Genomic DNA, 27,407 nt, shown 5'->3' with positions numbered 1-27,407 from the left:
CACAGGAGCAAATGAACGGATCTCTAAGTACATTCAAAGTTTTTAGTTGCAAGCAATAATGGGCAAAACAACTGGTGTTATGTGGCCAGTACTGTGACACTGGTTTCCTTTCTATAGGTCCTATGACCTATCTGGCGGTCATGCTAAGTTCTTGGTTTGTTTGTTTTTTATTCTAAGCATATTGCTGTACCAGAGGATGTAACAGATATGATCATTTAAAACAAATAAATAACATTTTTCATGGTGGCTGAATCCCTATCGTGTTCGTTCAGTAATACAGAGTACCAAAGCGGACATGTATCTATGAAAAAACGTGCAGTGAGGTTTATTATAACAAACTCCCTCTAGAGCCACGTGCACTGTGCTCCCCTTCTCTATTGTCCCATTTTACGGTTTCAATAACAAAAACCATACTGAGTGCAGAGGACTGCCCATTCTACAGTAAAAAAGATCTCCGGTGTGGTGCACGTAGTGTGTAAACGCAACAGTATGTGTTACAATATAAATTTATGTGGGTACATGTGTCAAAGGTAAGAGTAAAAAAAAGCCTGTTTAAAGCTCTTTAATAGCTGCTGCTGTTCACTTTCACATGTTGGACTAATAAAGCATCAGGGGTTATTAAAATGTTTACACATATGTTTGAGAAAGTGTAACTCATAAAGATACCCAGCTGCAAACGGATCTTTACGTGAAATCGTTTTTTTCGCCGCTTTGGATGGAAAGTTACTGTAATACAGAACCATATTTTTTACTGGCCTTATATGATAGTGAAAGTCAGCTTGTTAGATATTTGATACACTGCATTTTACAATTCAAGACAATACAGCAAGGAAAATATGGCATGACTATATGTGGTACATGAACTCAACAACTTGATTGCTGCTAATGCAGACTGAAATGTGTGGAGGGAGACAGCCGACTCCATGTAACGCAGGATGTAAACGTACCCCAGAGAGAGACTGTGTCTCCTCCTGTTAGAAAACCCTCATTAACAACATGTGAACTGTGTTCAGTAATGAGCAGTTACCCAATGAATACAATTGGCAAAGTAATATCGAGGCCCAGTTAGCAGCGGTACATATTTTATTGGACCCTAATGTGAACTTGTTCCGAAACATCTTTTTACACATGATGATGGGCCGAGAAATGCCTCTTTAAACTCTTCCCATCGATATTTAGAATGTTGCCCTTGGGGTTCGGGTGTTCATGTGATGCATTGTTACACTGCTGCATAAAATATCGAAATCAAAGATCCTAATTTTATTAAGCCGTGCGTAATGGGAATCTTGTAAAATAAAGGAAAAGAAGGAATTTCCTCCATTACGCAGGGAGGCATGCGGGATAAAACACTGCATTCACTTTGGTCTGCTGTCTACGCAGACTTACTCGTATTTAAAGGCATTCCGCGACCCACGAGACGTGATTAGAGTCTGTTGTTCTTGCAGTTTTTTATGTCCTTGTATGTAAAAAGATATAATGCGCCTGAAACGATTAATCTGATTAATAATTGATGGTGTCAGAATCAGAACACAGAGCCCACTGGAAAGAAACTAAAGAGGAGACTGTACGGTGCCGTATACTGTTATTAATACATGCATCTTTCATGTGAGTGATGCTAGCAGAAATGCCCCTCCAAACCCTGGCAGCCGTAGCGCTACTCTCTGACCACGGCCCCCACCTGTCCCGAAACACTTACCTCGGTGTCTTCTTTTTGAGGCTCCCTCTGACATAGAAGCCTGGGTTGCACTTGTAACGGCAGACAGAGCCAACATCGTGCCCTGAGGCCAGACAGTCTGCTGTTAACAGCTTGGCATCAGTTATGTTCGGGACCTCTGGACACTCGATCTTGCAGTAGGCCTCTGGGAAAGACCACAGACCGTCCTCCAAACACACCAGCCTGTCACTGTCGCCTGAGGAGGGGTGGGGGGTGGGTGGGGGGTGGAGAGGAGGACAGAGGAAAGAAAGTGTCACTAACATCATCTCTATTATTCTAAACCTGCATGAACTTGTACTGATATACTGAATGTGTTTTGTGTTGTATCATACATGTCAATTTTTGGTATGGTGGCATGATCAATAGAAATGAGAAAAAGTAACTTCAAGTCACAGTTATTCAGGGTTTTCCCTTCTGGACAGATTTGACTTGCACGCATGAACCTGCGGACTGTATTGGACACTATGTGACATTTGCAGAACAGTGACCACTCTGTCCACACGTGGTAATTACAGGTCAATGGCACATCGAATTCCCCTTCAATTCACCAGATTCTCTTCAGGAAACTGCTCAAAGACCTGAGCTGAGAGCGAGTGCAACGGGACCACAAGACAACAACAACCAGCATGCCTCTTGGTGTTTTTAATTCTAATTATAAAACCACAGAAATGTTTATCTGCGACATGCTCAAATGTAGTGTAACCGTAGCACAGTCCCAAAGTCTGCTGTTTTAGCAGAGTGTATTGAAATGAGCAAACGGCATATTTAATTGCTTATGAATTCAACTTTTCATTTGAAAGAGGGAAGACTGAGCGATTTCTTCTTTCAAAAGGTACATACTTGCTTTAAGACTTACGTTTAGAGGGGTTATATGGTCTAAAACACAAAGAAGTACGTTGGAGAAGCACAAGTAGGTCAACATCATGGATTCATTTCCATCCCACCATAACATTCTGGTTTCGTTTCATGGCTCTGTCTTGGTATAGTCGTGAGGAGAAGTAGACTATGGCTTCAGCGTTGCCCAAAGCTAATATTTTCTATGCCTGTATGGCTCCACATGAAGCATGAGTGTTGGTATGTGTGGAGAATCATAACACCCTGAACCTTTCACAATTTTTATTGGGTCTGTAAAATGTAATGAATCTTTAACATGGCATTTTTTTTTTTTTTTTTTATAAGCTATTTAAACATTGTGCTGGTCTGTGTGATAATCAAAATCCATTACAGCTGTACTGGTGTGCACTGAGCATATTCTTGTGAACCGCACAGTGTGCTTTCACTGCTCAGTGAGGCGTGATGGCCTTCAAACATATTTTTCACGAAAACCAAAAGCCACAAATAGAATTATTTCGGCGCAATCTGTATTTACATCATGAATACATGGGTCTTACTGCTGACTCTACCGCGACATTTGAGCGTTCGCTGTGGATTTTTCGACCGCAAACACAAGTGTGTGGACATCATGCTTGTTCCACCTAATCATTTCAAGAAGCATCTACTGCGTTGCGTAACTTGCTGCTTACTGAAAAGGGGGTGAAGCTCTCTTACTTTTCTGTGTAACTGTGAATGCGTGCGTGCGTGGTGGTAATAATTACGGGGTGCCACGGGCAATATTTGATCTGGTGGTGCAAGTTGTGTTTTTAAAGACATTGTGGACATCTGAGTGGAGGGAAATTGTGCTGTGTGTGTGTGTGTGTGTGTGTGTGTAAGGGGAGCAGGAATATGCCATGTAGATGTTTCTATCAGTGGTCACCCTGAGTTCCAATAACTGTAATCCCCACTAACTAACTTTAAGGGCCATGAAGCCGCAAAGAGAAGCACTATGAGGAGCAAGCCTCATTAAGAGAAAACATGGTTGTGATTTTGCAAATGGCATTTCCACTGTGATTTTATTGCAACACTGTCGATTAGTTCCCCTTGTCTTCGCTGTTTTTCAAACTAATTTGTTTTAAATAAACACTGTCTGTAACTATAACAGGATGCGTCCTGTAAAAAAAAAAAAAAAAAAAGTTTTATGGACTGTAAGCTAGTGAAAGCATCTTGCTGTGGTTTGTCTCTTCACTACGCTGAGCTTTAAATGTCAGAAGGTGGCTGGTAAGGTAGCTGTTGACCTCTGTCATTCAGCAATGCGAATAATTGTGAGAAACTCTAAAGTATATATATATGTATATATCAATAATAATATCATGATCTTGAGGTAATAAGGGTTGTTTTTTGGAACATTTTGAAAAGATAGGTAATTGTTGGTTTGCATGGTGAGCCTGACAGTGGGGCTATGAAGTGTGACCCTGTATTCTACAGTCAGCTGTTTGCTCATGAGCCATGGATGTTTATTAAACTAGAATAGAACAGACTGGACTAGAACAGGACATTATAGACAAATCCACGACTTACCTTGTAGTATAGCTGGTGATCCACAGGTGAAGGAGCATTGTTTGCCGAAGGTGGTTCCCCAGGGGCAACTGAATATGGCGTGGTAGACATGAGACTGATCAGGCAGGCCGCAGTCCACAGGCTGACAGCTAACCACACGATCCCACGAACCATGGAAACACTCCAGCTGTGTTTCCCTCTGGAAGAAGACCGAAAAAAGGAGTGAGAGAGGAAGAGACAGTGTAGGAGATGCTTCAGAAAGGACTGACCTTTTGCCAGGATCTGATGATACAGAAAAAAACCCCTCTCACATGTGTGTTCAATCTCAACACGCAATGGATGTAAAATGTCTAACAACTCTCTTGCATGATATACTTTTGTATCAATGGAGAACTGGAGGGTAACGTAACACTGAAAGGACATTGCATGATGTTATTTCAACAGTGCGGCACATAATAGAGCATTCAGTGTACCTGGTGGGGTGGGGTTCCCCTGCCGTTGAGGACAGTGATACTGAAACCACGGTGACACTGAACGGAGCAGTGCGAGGCCTCCCCTCCTCCTGTACACCTACAGAGACACACTGATATATAGACGGTTCTTTTGTTTGCCGTTTCAGCTCTCCGATTGGTCGGTCATTCCAAAGGGCCTACCTGACAGAGGCGTGCTCTAACTGGGGAGGACTGCAGCTGTGCATCTGACACGGCTGCCGCAAACAGCTATTGCAGGGACGGAGGGAGGAAAGGAGAGGGATGAGAGGCAGCGACTAGGAGGTCTAAACTGACCGCTATATCCCGTTAAGCAAATTCACTCAGATTAAAGGAATACTCCAAGTGTTTGGGAGGCCGTCATTTTGGGAATTGACCTGTTATGGTAACAGTTCAGCACAAAATAGCATGCCATTTATCTTTGATACATGCTTACTTTTAAAGAAACTGCAAATGATCCCTTTCCAGTTGAGATCATGCTCCTCTCATACGAAAGTGAAGGCGGTATTTAAGAGAAAAAGAAGTTGTATTAAGCCTTTTTTTTTTTTTTTTTTTCCGAAATCTGATAATTTGCCTCAAGTGATGTCACCCGAGTCAGCGTCGGTTGACTACAAGTTTGAACATGAAGAGAATCTGCGTCGGGCACGCGGCTACATTAGCTGCTATTAGCATAGCGCATCCAAATCGCTCGCTGAACGGCCAGGTTGCACTGTGGGTAATGTAGGCACCAGGTTTTGACAAGGAAGAACAACGTGTGGAACAAAAAAAGACGACATCTCTGGTTCTGCTGCATCGATTTTCATCCTTTTTTTTTTTTTAAACTAGTCCGGCAATGTTACAGTGCAACGCTAAAGTAAACGAGTACTTGTGTCAAATTCCCAAACACTTGACATATTCCTTTAATACGTTTCTCAGATTCAAATCTTTCCTTAAAGGGAAACATTCACTGTCTGTTTTAGATATTATGAGAGAGATGTGTACATATTTTTCAAGCACCACAGGAAACAGTTACTGACATGTTATGTGTGTGTGTGTGTGAGTGTGTGTGTGTGTGTGTTAAGTAGGTAGTTGTGGGAGAGCCCACCCTCTGATGCGCACCCGGTCAGGGCGAAGGTGCTGAAGTGGCAGGAGGTTCTCAGGGCCACGCCTCCCACTGCCACAGAGGGGGAGGAGAAGAGGAGAATCACCGAGGCCGTGATGAAGAACGGCTGAGAGAGGTCATGGGTCACATTCACCACCAACGGGTTCCGATGGCACGAGAGGTCATGTGTGCCTGGGTAGATGGAAGGGTTTCAAGTGGTCCTTTATCCTCTAACCATGCCATGTGTTTGTTTATACTTTGTTGTCCGTTCTGACTGCCCTTATCATATAGCATCACCTTACTTTGCCTTAAAAACAATCAAATACATACAAAGCAATACAAGTAAAAAGTACCTAGTGAGTGGTTCTTGCCAGTAGTATCAGAGAGGAGGATGGTGGCCGTCCTCCGACACTGCTCCCCAAACCACGACCCATCTGAAGCCAGGTACACCATCACGGAGGCTGCCACTCCAGGATGGACAAATCCCAGCTGGATCGATCATTTCAAAGAAACAAAGAAAAAAAAAAGACAGATCTGACGCTTTGAAAAGATGCATTACACCTTCAGCTCGCAGTAAATAGAGGGCGCTATGGTAGAGTCAACATGGGTTACATTCCTGGCCCAACTCCCTCTGGTTGGTCAGTCACCTGGGGTGGGGGGGGGAACTGGGAGGATAGTGTGAAGCAGCTCCTTGTGGCAGGTGACAGCTGATAGCACATGTCAGTCTGCAGGACTGGTAACCAGGAGTTAGCAGCAACAAGAAGTCAGTCAGGGTGGCCACTGGCTCCTGTGGGTGCTTTAAAATGTCCTAACCAATGCTCCACGCTACCAGTGCAATTATGTTATGAGTGAAATCCAGTGTAACCGCCGTGATTCCAAGTAGAACCTGGCCTCTGTTCTCTGTGACCAAACCTCTCATTTTCACAGCCACCTGTCAAGCCTGCAGACCGCGAGTGTTTCGTACTCAAAAGATAGATGTTGGGTAGTGTGTGACTTTAAAGAGGTTTTAAAGGCCTTTCAGGAAATCAAAAAGGGCTTCCAAATGAAGACGCAGAACTGCTGAATGAGACGGACGCCTTTCAGAGAGCTGGCTGAGACAGATATGACAGGATGGCTGAGGCGCGCTTTTCAGATGGAGCGAGGCTAGACATTTAAGTCGAGGGAGGCCTTTCAGAGACAGAGCGAACACTTGAAGGAAAACGAGGTGTTTCAGGGAGAGCAGGCAGATATGGGTGCTATCACGAAGGCTTTTCAGACGGTGAAAGAGTCTTTAGGGAGAAGGCGGCCTTCCAGAGAGGTTGCAGGGATGTGCCTGATAAAGAGAGCATCCATAAAAGAAGCAGGGGATGGAAAGATGAGTCATTCAACAAAGAAGTGGAAATGATGAGAGAGAGAGAGAGAGAGAGAGAGAGAGAGAAAAAAAAATGAATGAGTATGTGCAGGGAAGGAAAGAGGCAGGCTCATGGCTTTAAAGGACCCTATAATCCAGACAGAGCATGACGGACAAGCTTGTGAAGTTATCAGTCGAATCAACGGCAAGCCTACACCTAGTCTGGACCCGCGGAGTTGATTGTGGGAACTGCGGCCGCGGGAAAAGATTTAAATAATGCAAAATGACTAAATATGAGAAGCAGACGCAGGTCTGGAATGGAAAGCCAGGTCTAGATACAGTGCGCTGCACGAACCAGGACGTCTATGTGAATCACTGCTGGCGAGGGGATGTGGAGGATGAGCAAGGCAACTGGGCATGCAGCAGCAGCAGCTATTGTAATTCTCAACAACAAACGCAAATGCCAATCAGTTGCAAACGTTACTTTTTTCATCACAAAGAAACAATTAGTCAACGATATGTAATGATTAAAAACATGGCGCGTAATTAACATTTCTGCTGCTCTATTTTCTGGACCCATAGTAGGTTATAATTATAAACGATGTGTTCACGATGACTAAGAGATGCATTTACGATGACAAAATTATTATTATTCCTTCAGATGCCAGTATTTTAATAACTTGTGAACCTTTTAAGTATTTAATTATGAATGATGAGTTAATTATATAACACTTGGTCCCCACCGTTAATAAACGGATCCTTATCGAAGGATCTTGATGGTTAGCACACACTGGGTAAAAGATAACCCAAATGTAAATAAAGAATAAGTAGAGTGCTAGTCATTATTTACAGATCTACAGATCATTAGTACCCATAATTTGCAGCTGACCTTGAAAATGAGTAATTATAGTAACCAGTGCGTTATATGAATCATGCAGCTGTTGGGATGTTAGGAGTGTGTGTGTGCGTGTGGGGAGTTTTGGGCCAGCAGTTTGTGTGAGAGGCCCTTCAAGCCCATTTCAAAAGCAACTGGAAAGTGCTGGAAGCTGTTGAAGACAGAGTAGCCACCCACAGTCATTCAGTGGAGGGGAAAACAGATACAGTACATGCATACACACACACACACACACACACACACACGTTACGTTACCTTCAGCCAAAATGAATGTTCCAGGTCATTATTTGCGTCGGACTGGGCTGTGCAAGGGAACCAGGCATCGGTGGGCAGCTTCTCGCTCACCTCCAGGTGCTGGTACCTGCAGAGCTTCACACAGGACAGGGGAAAGGCACAACGCTAATTACACGATAAATAATTATGAGCAATCTTGTTTTTAATCCATAATGTCAACCGTAATATGAACTGATCTCGTTTTACTATCCAAAAAGTAACCTGGTTTATCCCATTGGTTACATTGGCACATGATGTCATTTGTGGTTTAGAGATTTTGTGCTGATTTCATGAACTCTGTTCCTATTCCTATTTTGTGCCTTGAGAAGAGCCCAACCTCTCTGGCAGGGAAGCATTTGACAGGTCGCGCTGACCTTATTCACTGACACTTTGATTTGTTTTGTTTATTGCACCTTTCCTCATACAGACACTGTAGCGTGAAAAATCCCAGGAGGTTTGCCAGCTCTAAGACGCTCGAACCAGTGTGTCTGACACCAGCAATCCTCCTCCCGCGATGGCTTAAATGATGGCCTTTGCCCAGCTGAGCAGAACTTTCTTAACTCTGCATCTTTTTTTTTTTTTTTTTTTGTTTTGTGATCACGCTTCATCTGTATGTGACCTAGTGTGTAGAGGAGCAAGGTTAATGCGAGCACATTCCTAAAACTGTGACACTATGCGCACTGATGGCCCTGAGAGGCCTCATGTGTTTGCAGACAGTTTATTGGAGACGTCAGAGCTGGAAAATGATTGATGCATTTTGTACTTAAGTTGTAAAAAGAAAGAAGGGAAGCTATGCCGTATTCAAAGTTGTGCTGTGCTGTCACAGAAAGTTCTGCCAAAAGGTCCTCCAAAGTTATGTGCAAAGCCCTTTCTCTTCACCAGCCGCTGCTCAGCTGTGTCACTGTGACCTGAAGAGTTACCCTGTTACCCTACTAACCCGTTTTTTTTTGGGGGGGGGGGGGGGTTTCAGTGGCAGCACTGAAAACAATGCTGCTGAGCAAAACTCCAGTCAGTGAGCGAGGACAAAATGATTGACATGGGTTGTGTTGATTTTAATGGAAGTGACTGTCTCTGCACTCCATTAGAAGTTTTTTTTTTTTTTACTTTATACAGTTTTATTAGCAGCAAATGACTGAAATGAATGCTTTACTTGAATAGCCATGAAATGTGCAGTAGTAGAATGCACACACACACACACACACACACACAAGTGCACCAGTAATGATGGGAAGTACCTTGCTGTCAAGTGCAATAAGAGTAAGAGAGAACTTTCAAATGGTCCATCTCCTCCAAGTTCTGGATATTCGCTTCTATGAGGATTCAGCTGGTTGGTCAAGAGTTTGCTGTTGGGCGCAGGCAGGGGCCTAAATCATTGGCCGGAATTACTACCAAGTAGCTGCTACCCAGATAAAAATAGCACAGAGATGATTTCATCGTTGAAGCCAGCTGCTAACACTGTTACACCCCAGAGTTGAGGATTTCCACAATGCCCACCACGGGGAGTTTATTGTCATCTGGAAGTCTTTTATGTGCCCTGTGGTTCATACTCCATACCTTGGTAAGCGATGGCTCCCCAGTGGCAGCACGGGCGGGACAGTGGCTGGGGTCCTGGTGAGAAGCAGTCGCGGTGGATGCCCACTGGTCTGTGTAGCCCAAAGGTGTGAAGTAACCGCAGTCCTGAACACTGGAGCCCCGCTCAAACTCCTCACACACACCGTCGCCGTCGAAAACATAACACTGACTCGGTTCACCTTGGGGGACGGAGAGGAGAGTGAGAGAGGAGGATTTATGAAAGAATATAAAGCCTGGTTTCTTAATCTGGCAGGGTATACACTCATCCCCCGCTGTTAGACTCCCATCCAAATCTATTTGTCAGTGAACCAAATCTGAGCAAATCTATTTTGTGTTTTCGTTGGCCACTTTTAATGTTAGCCACGTCAACTCAACCATATCTGACTCTCCGTGCTGTCAACAGACTGTAAATTATGGTAAGAAATGAACTTTGACTTCAATCAATTATTGAAGATCACAATAATTTTATAATGCTAATAGGCAGAAAGAGAACCTAATCTGCGACTTGGCCCAGTCAGTTTAATCCCAAAAGCACCTCCACGGGCCGTGGGTATCTATAAGTCACCGAGCAACAACAACAGCAGCGTTATGTGTTAGACAGAACTGTCGAAAGTCGATCCAAGCCGAGTAGAAAACAAAAATACAGACGGGAAGATATTGCTTTCGATGTTATTGTTTCTGCTAACAAGCTTTGTTTTGTATCAACTCAACTTTTATCAGCTCTCAAAAATGCAGTCACATTAAGCCAACATGAAGTACTTGTCCGTGGGGGTTGAAAGTAGCACCAGAGTAACAGTCTAATGCGGCATTATACACTTAATTCTCTATGGCATTTTGTTATTGCTGGACAGTTGACTGTAGCGCCGCCTCAGTCTCGGTCAATTAGTGGACCAGTTTCTTCATGATGAATTACAAAGATATGTTAAGCACACCTTAAGGTATTTCAAGTTTTTATGGAGTTTGCTCATTTGTCATGGAGACAGCTCGGCAATATGCAGAGGTGTGGTTGAAAGTTCCCCAGAAAGCTTGTCAGTGGAGTTAAGTTTCTGATTGGTTTTGGTTTTGTTTTTTGTCAAACTACTATTCTATACTAATATTAGGCCGTGAAAGAACTTTCACAATCAAGTTTTCATGTACTTTTTTTCGGCTTGATTTTGTTTCATTTCGAGTGAGCTGTCTAGCAGGAAGGTTCTCAGTCTGACTCTTCGGTGATGTTCCATGGAAAAAAGCTAAAATGATGCTCTAAGATTTTTGGTAAAAGGTCAAAAAATACTATTTAGTAAAAAAAAAAAAAAAAACCTCACTAAAATCTGATAAAAGTTGTATTTCTGAGTATGTAATTAATGTTATTTGTATTACAGCTGGAGAAAAAGATGATATGCGGGCAATAGCGTAAGGGCATTGACATAATGTGCTGCACCAGCGTGACACAAAAACAGGGGGAAGCATGAGCTGAACAACAGCTTGTAATGCCGCAGCTATTGATAAAAGGGACGGGAAACATCAAACGCTTCGGAAGTTTGGCCGCATTAACATCTGGACAGCTGCAGAAGTTCGACAGGCAGAGCTGTGTCAGCTGGGTCGGTGCCGCTCGATTGGCTTCAATTAGCCGACGGAAACATGTTTCTGATAAAAGGCAAATTAGGCCGATACAAATCAATGGCATATTGTCATCCCGAGTTCATTTGGCAAAAGTACACTAAGTGAACTCACCAAACACCCCACCCCTGCTTTGACAACACCTGTGAAAATGATTAAGTCTTTTCAATTCCAAGTCTGTGTATTTATCAAGCCTCACAAAAAGGGACTACTTGACAATCTTTGACTTAACTATTAAGACCATCTGTTCTTTATTCAAGGTCTGCGTGCTGTAATCACATTGTGCAATTTAACCTTTATTTAATCAGGCAGTTAAAGAAAAATTTAATTAAAAATCTGTGGAATCGATAAAAACACGATTGGAAAGCCATAAACTATAATAGCAGTTGGTGTGGTTACTGCAGAACTATGGCAAATTGTCTAAACGCAACAGAACGAAGCAAGAGCAAGACAACTCGGCATGGTTGGAGTTAACTGGGTCAAGCAAATGTGGCAAGAAAACCCAAACAAATATTCTGTCTATGACTAAGAAGTACAACTGAATAATTGGTTTTAAGTGTTGCAATTTGTAAAAACCTGTTTTTGCCAAATTGTTTTCCTTCCTAGTCATGATGTCTTTTATTGTAAAACAAGAGATGTAATAGCTTCAGTCACGGCATGGCTAGCCCTGGTGGTGGAGGAGGAGGGGGGGGGGGGGGGGTAGGCCTCTGCTTGTTTCCCCCTGACAGATAAATTGACTGGATGATGGAAATTTTAGCCCCGTAACAAGCTCTCGTAACACAAACCCTCACACCGCACATGCATAACTACAATCCAGCTGCTGGTGGATACAACACATGGCCTAAAAAGGAAGCAACTAAGGCACCGTCTCGTCTCAGCAGACCCGTCACATCTTCTCAGCAATTTTATGGAACATTTATGAAATCACCAAAAAAGTTGGATATTATAAAAGCCATACTTATTCAACTTAGCTTTGTGGCAACTAAGGAGCGTTTGGGTGAACATTCCGTTACAGAGGATGAATTTTAAGGCTGGAGGAACACCACATGCCACGACAGTAAAGCTGATTTCTCGTGTCATTGTGGCTAATGGCGGCTCTCCTGCGGCCCGGGTCTTTCAATGAGAAACAGAGAGAGAGAGAGAGAGAGAGAGAGAGAGAGAGGTCTGCGATGTGTGTGAGGCTGTCCGGGGAGGCGTCGCAACGTAACACAATATTCGGTGTGCTTCGGTGAATCTGTACGTGTGCGTGAGCAAGTATACGCGAGTAAACAGCTAATTAGGAGAAATCCTGCGTGAGGTTCATGCTCTCAACACTCTCTCTCTCGCTGGCTTTACTGTAACACATTGCCTCTGTCAACATGTGTTGTCCTTGACATTAGGTAAACACATTCAAAAAGTGCAGAGTCTTAAGCCTTCTGCTTACAAAGGAGTGTTTTGGGTCAACTCCCTTCCATGTTGTGCTGCGAGGCTTCAGTTGTGGCCTGTCTGCATGCTTCAGACTGGGCGAGGGTGCAGACACAAAGTATTGTTGTCCTGTGGCGGAATCACAAGCGATGGGTTCACTCTCTGTGGCTTCTTTGTTTGTCTTTTGCTGCATGTTTTATGGTACTTTTTTTTTTTTTTTTTTACTGCGTCTTTAACCACCTGGCCCTGGGTGTGAGCAACATTTGGTCCGATGGGTGAAAACTGTATCTGGGATTCATATCAAACAGAGGGCAATCTTTGTTTTTTTGAGAATCTAAATGTACACAGGGGTGGTCCGTAGATCAGTGCATGTTAGAGTTACTGTTATCACCACACTGCATCTGTCAGCAATGATCCAGCGTCTACTGCAAATGGCACTTTATGTTCATTTGGATACAGACTGGAGAGAAAAACATAAACTACAACAAAAGCACAACATAACACACAACCTGAGGGTCAGAGTTGAAACCTTGAAGAGGCCCTAACAGGTGAATCTTTTTTTGAAGCAACTAAATGAACTCCCACCAAGTTGTTTTCTGGCAACCACATGACTCACAGAGCCACAAATGAACTGTTTCTTAATGTTTCCCGTCTTACCATAAATCTTTGGTTGTTGATTCTAAGAACAAATCATAGCATTCTTGTCTAAACCTCACCAAACGTTAACCTGGCCTAAACCCTAACCACAGTTGCTCTTTCCTAATTCTAAGCTTCTTGTTGGGTAAAAAAAAAGAAAAGAAAAGATGTTGCCAAGAAAGGTCGAGAAATAATGTAACCCCCCCCCCCCCCCCCCCCTCCCACACTCTGCAGGATTTGATTCTGGCGGTCGGAACAACAAGGTGGCCTCCAATCACTTAACTATGGGGTCATTGTACAACAATTGTCAGAAGCAAAGGCTTTTACAGCTGGTTATGATCTCTCCCACTGGGGAGAGCTGGCCAACTGTTGCAGATGTGAATTGATAATAATAATAAAAAAAACATATTACTTACTTTAGATAAAGCATATCAAATAAAATGAAAAACGGCAACAATGTCTAAAACACAACTGTTATTGTGAGTGGATTTTTTTTTTTTTTTTTTTGCAAGTGTCCGATCCAAACCCATAACATGATCTGTGATAAAAAAAAAAAAAAATCAATGAATCTCATTCATCAATATTCCCAAGCCTGCATCGATTGCTCGAAATCTTGCAAAGGCCAAAACGTACTCGGTAAAGGAAACAGGCCTGACATGTCTTGAGGCCGAAACAGAGTGCTTTACTGCTGAAAAGTGTTTTTCTGGTGTTTCCCTGCCAGCCTAATGTCAAAACGCTTCAGATTTCTAAACAAGACTTGTGACTTAGCAAACCAAAAGACTTACTTTTCACCCTTCAGACTCATCTGTTTTCTCTTACGTTGCGGTGATGCTACATTAATGGTTTGTGGAATCAGTTCAAGCCAGAAGCTTTTATGTCTTGTAAATTAAATTTGATTGGCTTTTTTTCTTAATACCGCTGCGTGCACACATGAGAGATTTCTGGCTATTTAGTGACTGCTCTTTTACACTAAAAGTTTATATGGTGGATATGGTGTTGCCGTTGTTTTGAAAGAACCCCACTGCTCAACAAGCTTTCCGTTTTAAGCTGCGCCTGTGTGTCTGTGTGTGAACCCAAGACGGACCAGACGTGTTTTGTTCTCTCTGCGCTGAAGTGAATGCCACTCACTCACCATTACAGTTGAAGCCCATCTCCTTGTGGCATTTCTTCGAGCAGCCGTCACCATCCAAGAGATTACTGTCGTCACACTCTTCTGTCCTACAGAGAGAGAGAGAGAGCCATCATCATCGCCATCACCATCATTTTTTAAAGCGTTATTACAGTCGTCGCCATCTTCATCAGTCATGTTACTGGAGTATATCCACTGTGCACGGACCCCTGCATGATGCCATCTCCACAGTAGGACTGCCCGTGGGTGTAGAGGAGAGGTGGGGAGGGAACGCTTGAGAGACCGTCTGCCTCCACCTGGATGGTGTACTGGTACTGGACTCCCTGCCTTACGGAGCTGGAGAGGAGAGGGGAGGCAAAGCAAATTGGCGTAATAAAATTATCAAATAGAAGTCCAAAGTTTGTTATGTTCTTCCGAGGAGCAGTAAGCAAGGTTTTTACTGCTCTGTTGTACAAACTGATCATATAATCTTTACAGGCTTGTTGATCGACACCAATGACTCATTCAAAATTTGACAAAATAACAAAGAATTATTGTGGTTAATGGTGCCAGGGTAGTGCGCGATGATATAATTCTAATTCTCTACTTTGTGCTTTGTAGAGAGGAAGCATTTGCAGTGTATCTAGTATCCCCCCCCCCCCCCCCCCCCCTCCCGCCCAACAAATCATTCCTGCATGAGTCCTGATGAATTCTGCAATTCCGCAGCAGCAAAAATGGAACTTGCACTTGCAGTGGCTTCTATCTGTAACCTTGCAGTATCCAGTGACCTTAAAGCCCCACGGCAGGAAGTGTGTGTAGCGATACCTTGGCTCCAGTGTCGGGACTATTGATCTGTTTTGGTGGGCTGCGTCTATAAAAAGAGGGCCCCCTCCCTGTTTTCCCAGCAAAGATCTACTGCGTCTGTATCTGCCTGGCGCGAAAAAGCTAACCAGGAAAAGCACAAATCACTCAGTATCCGAGGTCTGTCCGGTTTCTCCAGACTCCACAAATTTCCTTTATTAATTATGGATCAGAGAAGGAAATGAAGAATTTGAAAAACTCCCCCCTTCCCTATTTATCTGCACTGTATCTATATTTGGATGTATCCTCTCCCTCTCTGCTCTCAGAGGCCTCTCATTACTTCATGATAATTATGGTGAGGTTTAGGTCATCTTTTCCCCTAACCCTCGTTGCTCTCCGCACTTCCTCCCCGCATGCCGAAGTCCCTCTTAAACTAAGACCTAAAATAACAAAAGATCATAAAGCAATATTGGCTAGTTTTGCGCAACCATGTCTGAGTCCAAAGGTTGGTTACAGTCGTTCCGAACGGCTACTCTTGAAGGGGGGGCCTGCCCTCAAAGAGAGGGGCGAGAGTTAATCTACAAATGGGGATAATGTGTGGGGGGGGGGGGAGTTCAAATGCTGCATACGTTCTCTCCTCCACATGCCTTCTTAATGCTGCATGAAGAAGGCCTGATTGTTGTGCTATTGCTGTGTGAAGGCGAAAGGGGGAGCCCGGGCTGGAGCTTCTCTCTCTAGCTCTCTAATTTCATTTGTTACACAACTATTTGAGGCGCTCGTCATGCGAACGACCAAGTGCGACGCGACAATGTCGTATCTCCCGCCTCTCTGACGGCCGGTCCCCCTTTCAGATTGTATTTCCCTACTGTAAGAATGGTGTTTCCCGTGGCAGCTCCCTCCAGTTGGGGTTAGGGTTCAGGTGAGGGGAGACAGACTTCGACTTCCATTTGGAACAAATGTAAAGACTTCAGATTTCCTCACGGGCCGGCTCTGTGGTCGAGCATAACCCCGACCTAGCTGTACACATCTGCACCGAAGCCAAGGGGATGATTTGCCTTCTCGGCTTTGTTTCATTTCCACGGCAAACCTCGTTCACTGGTTCACTCGCTGGAAAATGGCTTCGATGTACAGTGCGCAGAATACCCGGTTAGCAAAGATGTCTCAAACACTTTGGATTCATTTTAGCAGCCCTACTCGTCCTCCTCACTCTTTCCCTCTCTGCGTTCTTCTCCCGTCAGCATGTGCTAACCATGGTGCGAGTTCAGGAAGGAGGAAACGGCTGAGGACCAGATCCAAGCAGCCACTGGTGTTTATGGCCTCTGCTGCTCACATTTGGTTCATATTCAACAACAAAAAAAAAGGAAAAAAAAAAAAAAAAGAATATGCCTCTGCTCACTTTGCTTCACGTCTGCTGTGCTGCCGTCTCCCTCTGTCCTCTCACCCGTCCTCACCCCTTTGCTTCTCCTTCCCTCACCATCAGTTCCTTCCACTTTAAGTTTCATTTCTCTTCCTCCCTCACGTCTCTTTTGTGTCTCTCTCTGTCTGCTTATCTACATCTTTTCCAATTCCCTTTGCCCCCACCCCCCCCAACCCCTTTCTTTTTCATCTTCTCTTCTATCCATTATCCCTTGCTCCCTTGCTCCCTCTCCCTCCTTTTCCAAACTCATTGCTCTGAAACACTCTCTTCTCCTCACATCAACCCCTCTCTGCCCTCCTCAGTCCCACATAACTCAATCCCCACTGGTTCTTACATCTTTTTGCACTTAGACACAGCTTGTGTAACATAGGAGACGTGTTCCCTGAAAAATAAACTGTTTTTGAAGCTGTGTCCACCTAACATCCGCCCTGCTCTGCAAAACAGCAACAGCTTCTCCGAAATTCAGAGTGCCACAACATTTGAAATCAGCCCCAAAAGGTCCGCAATCATGCGACACGAGTGTCATATCCTGGCAGGTTCGCCTCTGCTTTTCGTGTAGACGTTACATCAGAAAAGCACGGGAGTCGAGAGATTTAGGGTATGATTTTGGAGGGCTGCTATTTGGTGAGATAAAAAAAAAAAAAAACCTGGCTTGTGGGTTTACATTTGGATTCCGGTAATCATTTGGACACACAGTACGAGACAGGATACTATACAAACTGATTCAACTAAGCCCCAGAACTTCTGCGTGCTTTTGATTGAGTCTATGGTTGTTGAAACAGATTTGGATCAGATCAGTAGCCGCAGCTCGGCATCCCCATGTTGGAAACATTTGTGTTTCTGAGCTTCTCAAGCAGAACCAGACCCAAACACTTTTGAGAGACAGATAACTGTGGATTAGCAGATCTGAGGACAAACACACAGACACAAAGGTATGCCGTGGAACTCGTGTTGACCCTTAATTATAATTTTTTTACTTATTATTCTTATTTTGAGGCGCTGATGTCTGACGAGGCAGTGTGTATGTCTCCGTGTGTTTGTATGTGTGGACCCAGCGTTCGCATATGTGTCATGTTTCCTGTTTTATTTTGTTAATTTACTCGTTTCGGTTTACTTCCCTTCCTGCCTTTGCGTGTTTTCCCGCCTGTGTGATTGTCTTCACCTGTCCTGATCAGTTTCACCTGCCCCTCATTCTCTCCACCTGGCTTCTGTATTTAGTCTGTGTGTTTGCCTCTCCCCACTGCCAGTGCGTTGGATGTTATTGCTGTGTGTGTGTGTGTTACCTGTCTTGGCTCCCTGTTTCCCCTGCCTTCCCTGTGTTCCCAGTATTCCCAGTGTTTTTTGGATTTATCATTCGGACTTTTGGATAGTTTTTCGGACTCTTTGCATTAAAACCTTTTTTTTTTTCTTTTTTTTTTACCTGCATCAGTGCACGTGTCTGCATTTGGGTCCTATTGCCCATTCCGCCTAGCACCTCGCCATCACAGCTGTGACACAGCCTCCATATTATAAATATTCATCTGCATCTGAGGGAAAACTGGACTCAGGAACTCGGGTGGAGTCCTCTGTATTTTAGGGTGGTTTGGACAGGAAAACAACACGCCTTTCAAGTCCCATTACGAGCTGTGGTTACCTCCTGCATTGCTATTCCTTGTCTGATTTTTGAACGAAGAATGTCTCTATAAACGCACCAGGTTGATGCAACACTAACGCCAAACAAAATATAACACAAAACTGTTGCCTGTTGACCCAGTTCACATGTTTGGAGTTTAATACCTAGATGGGGTCACTATTCCAGTGTATGGCGTGACATCAGAGGTCTGAGAGTAAACTGCTGGAATTAGCTTTTATTGCAAAATGACACTAAAAACATGACTGTAGGGTAATATCAACTAAAACCTAACTCAAATAAATGAATGATTTTTGCCTCTGCAAACACCTGACGACGACGACGACGACGACATTCGGCGTCTACCTGTCAGTGAACTTCTGCTGGGTCTGAGGTGAGGGGGATTTGCTAGCGAAGGGGGGCTTCCGCTGAATCCTGTACAGCAGAGGTTGGCAGCCGGAGCACAGAGGGCTGCCGGGGCCCGATGACAACATGGCAGCGTCGATCTCCATCTTCTCATCGAAGGTGCAGAGTTTGATGGCGGTGATGGCGGCGTTGTGGTGGTCGAGGCGCAAGGTGAGGGGCATGTCGCAGAAGACGTGCTGGGGCCCAAGGTTAATGCTTTTCCCCTTGTCTGTTGTCAGCTCTATGTTGGCTATGGCCGGGTTGTCTGTGACAGGGAAATACAAGACAGATAAATGTGTCAGCTGTGATATATATATATATAACTTCAGTGTCCAACTGCAATGGTTAGGCTGTACCATGGTGAGCGGGATTTAGGAAGTAAATGTCTTATTCATGTATTCACAGACGATGCTGCGTGACAAGCATTTCTCTCCTGGTTGAACATCAGTGTTATCAGTCTGGTTAGCTGGGGAAACAAATGTTGAAGGTGCAGGACTGTGTACATCAGACCTTTAGGAGATCTGTCAGGTATTAGTCCCAAGAATCATATTTTCAATAATCCACATCCAATCACAAAGCTTAAAATTCTTACACTCGCTGGATGAATTCATCAGTTTCTAGAACCCACAGTAATTACGGTAGTGCTACCTGACACATCCTTCATACTAAAAGTTGTGATGGAGTGACACTTACTGGAAGAGGTGTAGGTGACCCAGAGGGTAAGTGCGTGTGGAACGACAGGGCGGAGGAACCTTAGTGTGAGGGTGCAGCCCTCTGTGTCGGGACACGGCGAGGTCACATTAGTGTCATAGAGGCTGAGCTCGGGACTCCACGCCTGGAGACTGGGATCACAGGGCTGCTCCACGTCAGGCGGGCCTGGGGTTCAATAACATCGCACAGAACACATTCATGGATTGCGAGGCCTCCCAATGAACTGCAGCAACCTCCACAAAATAGAAAAGCGCACCACGGACAGAGGATGGGTTGAACCTAGGGTTTCTCTCATTCATTCAGACGTTAAGATGAACCCTTCTCGCACCTAATTGGTTGAAAACACTGTGAGCTACTGTTGTTCTCTCGAGTGGAGCTGCTCTTTGCCCTGCGGTGAAGGACTGCACTGTGTGAACTGTTCAGGCTAACGTATGAGTCTGAATACCTTCGTTAGTGGCAAACAGGACACACACACACACACACACACACACACACACACACACACATACACAGTACATGCTACAGGCTAATGCCACAGCACTGTCTTTCATTTGCACCTTGTGTGTGTGTGATTGTGTGTGTGTGTGTTTGCCGGAAAGATGCCCCTGCCAATCAAATCGGATCGAACCACACCGAAACACACATCGAACACAGTCCCGAGTTTAGTCTTTTTAACGAATACCAGCAAACCCACCCTTTTCAGTAACTAGAGGGAGCAGAAATTTCCAGTTGAGAAAGTTACGAGCCCTCCCCCCTACTTAAAACATGGCCTTCATTCAAAAACGCAGTAGTAACTCCATTACACCAGACAAAATGAGTTGCTAATTGTTACAGTGTTAGTGATTAGCGCAATGGAATCACACTATGGTAGCGTTATTATCAGTTGTGTCCCAGGTGAAAGCCAAATAAAATCAGGATGTTAATGAGGTGTTACATATTTCACACCCGCTATGTTCAGCCATGTGTGGAAGCATAATGGATCACCAAGCTGTCAGAAAGACGACGAAGGCCAGGCAAATGACGTCGAGGTTGGCCTAAATAGGCCTATAAATGAACCAGAACTGTAAACTGTAAAATCTGTAGGCTGCTGCCATCTCTTAGCCTCCTACATTTTCACACCTATTGAAGTACGAGACACGTTAAACGAAATCTTACATATCTCCAATGCTGAAAGAGCACTGGAGCTACTGTTTACGCGTCGCAGGTGGAATTCATTGCGGAGCTGGTACGCTTTAACGCGCAGCTTACGGGACATACAGTAAGGTCGGAGGCAGGATTTGGCACCACAAAAGTGCAGGCAGTAAAGCAGAGCAGGTGGTCAGTGTCTGAAAATGCACTGCTGGCACAGGATCAGCCATTTCTGCCACACGTCTTATAGCTGCACTGCTTCCTATTGCTTGTTAATGTCATCCTTGTGAATTCAGGAAACATCACTTTTTTTTCTCTCCCGGTGCCGTTAACATGCCACATGTCCGTGAAAATCACACATTCATGGAAATTCACTATGTATTTGTAATAGTAACAATGAACTAAAAGATGTTGAGGTGTGTAACGTGGAAGGTGTCCCTCCTGTTGACAGAGCCCCAGAGAACTGCAGCCCCAGAGAGCTCTGCACAGGGCTTTGCACTACACTGCTTTGCTGTATTAGTTTTCCACTCGCACGTCTCGTGTGTCACAACCTCACTGGGGTGATGATGATGTTGCTCTGTGTCTGCGAGACATTTAAATATGCAACCGTTAACATGTTTGCCACAACAACTTTACAAGGTGATAATATGTTCATGTTGTGTTTTTCTTCTCTTGTCCCACTCCCACAAGTGGCCAAAACGTTTTTTTGTTTTTTTTTATACAGCTTTTAAGATTTCCAATGGATGATGAAGTATATGGATAATTGTTTGCATCCCTAAATCCTTAGATTTATTTATCCATTTGCTGAATTACTGCCGCATTACACTGTCTACCAACTATCCCAGGCTTCTTGTTGCATTATTGTACAAAAATATGTAGAGAAGCAATTTTCTCTCTATCAATTCATGCATGTTCATGAACTACAGTTCTACTATATGCAGTATACTTATACAAACAGTGTGCATACGTGCAACACTTCCTGTATATCCTCTTTTGGCCCTGAAGCAAATGTGCACTCATTAATTGTCATCACGTTGTTTTATTCTTGCCCTTATGATGTTTTTTTTGTTATTATTTTTTAAAAGTCTTATAATTATCTGCTTATGTCATTTCTTTATATATTGTAAGTCGCGTTTAAGCATTGCCTTGGTACTTGTGGTTTTCTGCAAACAAAAGACTTTGTTTAATAAAGCATTAAACATAACACACAAGCAAAATATGAGAATGTTACGTTCAATATTTTTGCTGCGATTATTGAGTACTGAGATTACTGAGATTATTACTTTTGCTGCAGCCACAACTCATTTCCTCCACAAGTATGATACATTTCCATCTTCATCCACCAGTCAGCTTAGAAATGATGGATTTTCATTCCCTCTGTCCATTCTCTGAAAATTGCATGATGCACCTACGTTAAATCTTTCTCATTTTATATCACTGCTTGATGTAACCCTCCTCAACAGGGACTCAGGCTCACGAGACCGTTGGTGTTTTCCCTCGGCTTCAAAACTCAAACCAGTCGAGACTGTGGCACAGGCAACATTTTGAAGAGATGTGAGATGACAATGTCGCCATTTAACTTGTGTTTTGTGTTGCCAGCCGTGATGTCCACATTGAATTAGTCCAATTTCCCCTCTCCCTTTCCCAGCTGAAGGCGATATTGCCCATCTCCGTTGGCTGACAAAGTGACCCCGCACATCATCGTCTTCAGAAGTGGGAAAGAGCGAGGAGGGAGCCAGGGAAGCCAGCAGACTGGCTGTCTCCTCAGCTGTGTGCATACCACTGTTTAGAGTAAGACTGTAATTGACTCTTTATCATCATTATGATCCCGCAGCGAAAGAGAGGGAGCCGTAATCCCTCCTGTTTCTCCTTGCCGCTTGTTTTCAAAGCATAAATTCCAGCAGAGGATTTCCACATATTTGGGTAGAGTTTCCGCGGAGGATGAAGGAAAGTGTTATTGTGTTTGTACGGTATTTCATTCTCTCTTCCTGTATATCTTTCTTTATCTCACCGTGTCAAAGGGAACCGGGCTTCTCCAGAAATTATGATTGGAATAACAAGGACCATGTGCTTACATGAAGCGTAATGTTTCGAAGTACAGTGCTACAAAACACCCTTATTTTTAAGCTTTTTTTTTGTTTATGAAGGAGGTTCAGTGTTTGAACAGCACCCAAACATTACCCAGAGTAGACGCTTTGCCTAATAATCCTTGTTCTCGCTTTGGCTAAAACAAGACAAAGACAGAGAGAGGTCTGTAGCTGAGGGCAATTATCATTTAATGATTTTCTGCTTTTTCCTCTTCCAGGAGCCATTAGCCTTGCACGCACCTGAAATTTACAGGGAAGAGACGTGTGTGTGTGTGTGTGTGTGTGTGTGTGTGTGTGTGTGTGTGTGTGTGTGTGTGTGTTTTCGGAGGGAAGGAGGGTTGATCTGCTCCGTGGAAACAAGACGAGGACTCAAGGACACAAACTCAAACCGGAAACCGCCACATACCTCACTGTCAATAACGACTGACAGAGGAGAGTGTATCAGCAGAGGAGCTCAACTTAGTCAACTGCAGATTTCAGGAGAAAAGAGGAGCAACAATCCACCTCCTCACCACTAGATTTTCATTTCACCTTGGCCATTATTGAAAGAAAAATAACCTATTTTGACCAAGTGCTTGATCACTAAAAATCACCAACTGCGTTGACAATTTAGCTGCGGCTTCACATGCAGCTCCAGCGATCTCTCGTATTCAGTTCTGTTTATACTCACGCTGATTTGAAGAAGGGGTGCATTAAGAAGGGGGGCTGTGTATGCTGCACCAAGCAAAATGCTACAATTCTGAAAAACTGTTCTGGTTTTTGTTGGTTGAAAAATATATAAATATTCATCCTTCTTTTAGACACACATATGCACAACACACACACACACACACACACACACACACACACACAGTGATTTTCGACTGACCAACTGCCTCTTCAGGTGTCCAGTAGCCTGAAGTGTCACAGATGCGAGGAGAGGTAGCCTCGTGGGCGTACTGGTGGAAAACACCGTCTTTCTCACAGTCTCCACAGTTGATACCAGACACATGGAAGGAGGAGCTGGGACAAAAGGAAACACAGTTGCTGATTATGGAACGTCACACTTTGACCACATCCACAATAATGTGGGACCAACTTCCACTCTAGATGGATGTAGTGAGAAAGCAGAAGACGACAACGACCCTCAATTTGGTGACTTGTGAAGGAGTTTATTTCAGGCTACCCGAATACATTACAATGGGCCAAAAGGGCCGATATGATTTCAAGTTTGAGACACAACCAGTTGTTTATGTTGAAGAATCCCATAATCCATTATTACACAACAGTCGGTTGTTTACTGCTAAGGTAATCTTTGTCAACTCGTAAAGTCAGGAAGTATGCCGTGTCTACATAATCTTTACAAAGTGTTGTTGTTCAGGTGGCCCTCGTGCACTCATGAATGCAAAACATTAACTAATCTTCTTGTTAGAAGCCTGCCTTCTATTTGGAGGGCAACCTTCTGGTGACAAATCTTTAACTTTACGCGTTGACGAGGAGCCACTGAATGCACCATTGTCTCAGCAGGCTCGGGGGCCCATGATGGCGTGTGTCGTTTGGAAAAGAAGTGCATGTGTTGGGACTCGGCTGACGTGTTTGTTTGCGATTCACTTGTCTACTTGCATGAGGGTAAAGACACAAGACACGCAACATATTGCTGCCAGCGTTGTCACTCACGGCAAGTGCAATCGTTTCACTAAAGCAGTCATAGGACCGGGTGAACATACTTTCCAAAGATCTTTTGGGTTTAAAGGGGTTTTAAAAATCAATGTGTGTATTCCTTGAAGAGATAAATAATCAAGATTAAGAACCCACGCGATCGTACCTCTGATAAAGTGGTCCCCTTATGGGCGGCAGCCAATAGATGGAAACGGAATCCGGACTCTGGTCTGTCACTATGGGGGCCAGAGGGATAGGGGCAGGTTGCCGGTCCATCAGCCACTTCTGGTAGACCAAGTCAAGGTAACAGTGCATCCGGGCCACTTGGTTGGGAGTGAAATGGTTGGTGCAATTGTCATCTGATGTGGTGTAACGAAAAGAAAAAGGCCCAGCAAATCATGATGGATCCGGTTCAAACACTAGCCTCCATCTAGCTTCAGTGCTAATCAAAAGGTTGAAATCATTTTTATAATAATAGCAATAATAATTTTAACACTGTTCCGTGAGCAAATTCTTATTATAATGCTGAAAGGAACTAAAATGAGCTTCCTCACAAAAGAAATTTAAAAAACGAATGCAAGTCATTTGTATGAAGTGTACGTAGGGAAAGTCTTATACTGGCTTGAGTGGCTGTGTATTACAGATGTCACGAGGTAGATCACATCTGTTCCTTTTTCAAATGAACGAATGATATGGATTAATGACACGCTGTTGTAACTAAGGACCACGTGTTTGTATTCTTACACAAGAAATCACTGTTTCTAATTATGCAGTAGGATGTTACACAGTATGTCCTTTTCGTGTCCTCTATCATCACTATTCTGATAATGCACAGTTTACATTCTACCATGCCACGTAATGGACTTGTTCCGTGGGTCATTCAGTCTTTATTCAGTACTCCTGCTGTTAATTTACAAGTAAGGAAAGTAAAGAATGTTTATCTGCTGCACCTGTGTAACTCATGTAATTGCTGTAAGGTGTGTCCTGGTACGTGGTGACTCCACAGGTATCATTGACAGCTCCAGGATCGTGGCAGGCTTTGGATTTGGGTGTTGGTGCGGTGTCAGCGCACAGATCTCCTGTCTCCATGGATGGGGTGGTCTCCTGCAAGTGCACATGACTAGAGCTAGCAGGAAATGATGACAGAAAGCTCTATCCAGGTGGGCATGTCTACACTTTACAGACAGCAGATGAAGAAGTACAAAGACAACCTCCTCTTATTCTTTGCTTAACACATATCGTGTAAAGAATTGAAAATATCAACAAGTTCATGTCAGGCACATTGCAAACGTGGACATGATGACTGAAGAAAAAAACACTTCATGGATAAGGCAATATATTGTAACATATCAATTAAACATTGGATTAAAACCTCCAAAAAAGTGAATGCAGTTCAGCTTTGCATAAGAAACAACTACCTTGTGACACAAAAAAAAAAACGTCACATTAAGTCAAAAGATTTAACAGTCCTACCTGGCATGGGTCATCGCAGGAGTCCCGCTCGCTCACCCCCTTGAAGACATGGTACAGTCCCAAGATGTGGCCCATCTCATGGATCATGGTGTTGTGGTGGCCCATGGTACCAAAGTAGGACGGGTTCAGCACCATCCCACCTGAGGACAAAAGCAAAAAGTCACAGTATGGGTCATATTCATTTCCTATCTAGATATTTCAGTCAGTCACAGTTAATATATTTCTAGATATTTACTGAGAAAAAGGTGTGTGGAATTTCTTTGAAGACTGTAACACCTCATTCCACGACTTCAATGGGATGTAATGATTTGGGAAACTGTCCTTACAACAGGTGAACTGGTTTAGTGTCCTTTGGCAAGGCAATAACTGACAGGAAAGCCCCAGATTCAGCTTCTGTTCTGTATCTAAAAACATTTTCAGATCTATTATATATATATATATATATATATTATTTTTGATAATTGACATTTAACGTTCATCACTCAGTTAGGAATGAAATGAAACTTAAGTACTTTAAACTAAACTTTAAACGATATAGGCCATTTTGCCTGCTTTGAATATAGAAGAATGCTCTGCCCCATTTTTCTGACAATTGACACCTACCACCACTGTTTTACTTGCACAGTTTCAGGCCTTGGAGCCAACCCATGCAATGCAAAGAAATACCATGGCCAATGAAGACGGAAAAAAATCACTGAAAACAACAGAGAAAGGTGCATTGACATTATAAACATTATATATATATATATATATATATATATATATATATATATATATATATATATATATATATATAATTTATATATAAATTATAATATAAAAACTTTGTCTTGTTCAATTTACAGTTACTGATACCACTAAATAACTACTAGGTTGCATGAGTCTGCATTTAAGATACAGCCGAATGTTCAGAGTGTATTACTTTGAAGGCATGATGTCATTTAATTCCATCGTATAAAGAGCTGAGTTATGACATGCGGGTGAGCCACGGTTAACACAGCATAAATGGTAGGCAGGCTGGATTCAGACGGATCACAATGAGAGAACAGAAGGAAAATCAGGCCTCCCATCTGATCATGAACGGTTCATAAAACGTGGAAAAGTGGCTTTCTTTGTACATTTTCAAATGGAAGGGCTGAATGGAAGGAAAAAAATTCCATCTTCATGTTTCCATAAACACATTACATTACTTTTTCTGATACTGATGATAATGACCCTGCTCTGAAGTGCACAATTAAGTCTGACCGAGTAGTAAGGAGGTTGTGTTCTCAAAATATGTTTACAGATCTCAATGAAATGTGGCAGCAAGTTAGTCAATGGATCAATGGATAGTCAGTGGATCTGGATGCAAGATTTTTTTTGAAAATGGTTTCTTAACCGCGCAGGAGAATGCAGTTTTGCTAATGTTGGTCTGTTGGTATTTTAATGCAGATTTGTATGTGGATAAAAAAAAAACATTTTGTACTATATATAAAAAAAAAACAACAACACAAATTTAAATACTAAATTAAACACTAAATAAAAAAACAAATCATCAACACAGCATTCCAAAGATAGCAATTTTAAAATCAGCTTTGGTTTGGGGGCTAAGGTGAATCCCGCCAAGAATGGCCTTCAAGTGGAGATACAGGTCCTCTGCAGCATGCTGATAATCGCAGAATCAAG

General features: G+C 43.3%; 1 protein-coding gene across 1 annotated transcript in view; it reads right to left on the bottom strand.

Annotated features, from left to right (window-relative positions):
* pappa2 (pappalysin 2) overlaps nt 1-27,407 on the bottom strand; it is a 62,128-nt gene that overhangs the window by 18,200 nt on the left and 16,521 nt on the right. Inside the window, exons 6-21 of the mRNA XM_070918936.1 lie at nt 25,743-25,882; nt 25,220-25,373; nt 24,436-24,628; nt 23,500-23,633; nt 19,399-19,581; nt 18,667-18,970; nt 14,702-14,830; nt 14,498-14,583; nt 9,709-9,905; nt 8,137-8,250; nt 6,010-6,145; nt 5,674-5,848; nt 4,741-4,806; nt 4,561-4,657; nt 4,109-4,286; nt 1,697-1,910 (exon numbers count right to left, since the gene is read on the bottom strand). Of these exons, the coding sequence (XP_070775037.1) occupies nt 1,697-1,910; nt 4,109-4,286; nt 4,561-4,657; nt 4,741-4,806; nt 5,674-5,848; nt 6,010-6,145; nt 8,137-8,250; nt 9,709-9,905; nt 14,498-14,583; nt 14,702-14,830; nt 18,667-18,970; nt 19,399-19,581; nt 23,500-23,633; nt 24,436-24,628; nt 25,220-25,373; nt 25,743-25,882 (2,500 nt within the window). The remainder of the gene's footprint in view (nt 1-1,696; nt 1,911-4,108; nt 4,287-4,560; nt 4,658-4,740; nt 4,807-5,673; nt 5,849-6,009; nt 6,146-8,136; nt 8,251-9,708; nt 9,906-14,497; nt 14,584-14,701; nt 14,831-18,666; nt 18,971-19,398; nt 19,582-23,499; nt 23,634-24,435; nt 24,629-25,219; nt 25,374-25,742; nt 25,883-27,407) is intronic.

Source organism: Enoplosus armatus, chromosome 14 (genome assembly GCF_043641665.1).
Source record: "Enoplosus armatus isolate fEnoArm2 chromosome 14, fEnoArm2.hap1, whole genome shotgun sequence".
Classification (NCBI taxonomy): domain Eukaryota; kingdom Metazoa; phylum Chordata; class Actinopteri; order Centrarchiformes; family Enoplosidae; genus Enoplosus; species Enoplosus armatus.
This window is presented reverse-complemented; position numbering and strand designations above follow the sequence as displayed.